Genomic DNA, 336 nt, shown 5'->3' with positions numbered 1-336 from the left:
GCAGCTGCTCTCTGTCTGCATACTCAGACCAGAATACGGTCCAAACCCTAAACCCTAAACCCTAAACCCTAAACCCTAAACCCTTTTTTTTCCCTTGCAAACGTACACCGTATAACCAGGATTTAGACACTACTGGTTTCGCTATAGAATCTAGGGTTTAGGGTTTTCTCTCTAGGGTTTAGTCTCTAGGGTTTAGGGTCTAGGGTTTAGGGTCTAGGGTTTAGGGTTTAGGGTTTAGGGTTTAGGGTTTAGGGTTTAGGGTTTTGTTTGCAGAGGCAACTCTCTTCTGGACCCCTATCCCCGCCAAAGAGTTTGAGGATGAGCTGCAGCAGCAGC

The 336-nt window shown here is 46.7% G+C and overlaps 1 protein-coding gene across 1 annotated transcript in view; it reads left to right on the top strand.

Moving 5' to 3' along the window:
- The window catches only part of EMH_0071610 (uncharacterized protein), a gene marked incomplete at both ends in the record, with an annotated part of 4,360 nt that overhangs the window by 3,638 nt on the left and 386 nt on the right, over positions 1–336 (top strand). The window contains one exon of the mRNA XM_013499122.1: positions 260–336. Within this exon, the coding sequence (XP_013354576.1) occupies positions 260–336 (77 nt within the window). The remainder of the gene's footprint in view (positions 1–259) is intronic.

This window comes from Eimeria mitis, genomic scaffold, assembly GCF_000499745.2.
Source record: "Eimeria mitis Houghton genomic scaffold, Emh_scaff4018, whole genome shotgun sequence".
Lineage (NCBI taxonomy): Eukaryota > Apicomplexa > Conoidasida > Eucoccidiorida > Eimeriidae > Eimeria > Eimeria mitis.
The sequence above is the reverse complement of the archived record's forward strand: the minus strand, read 5'-3'. Positions and strand labels throughout refer to the sequence as shown.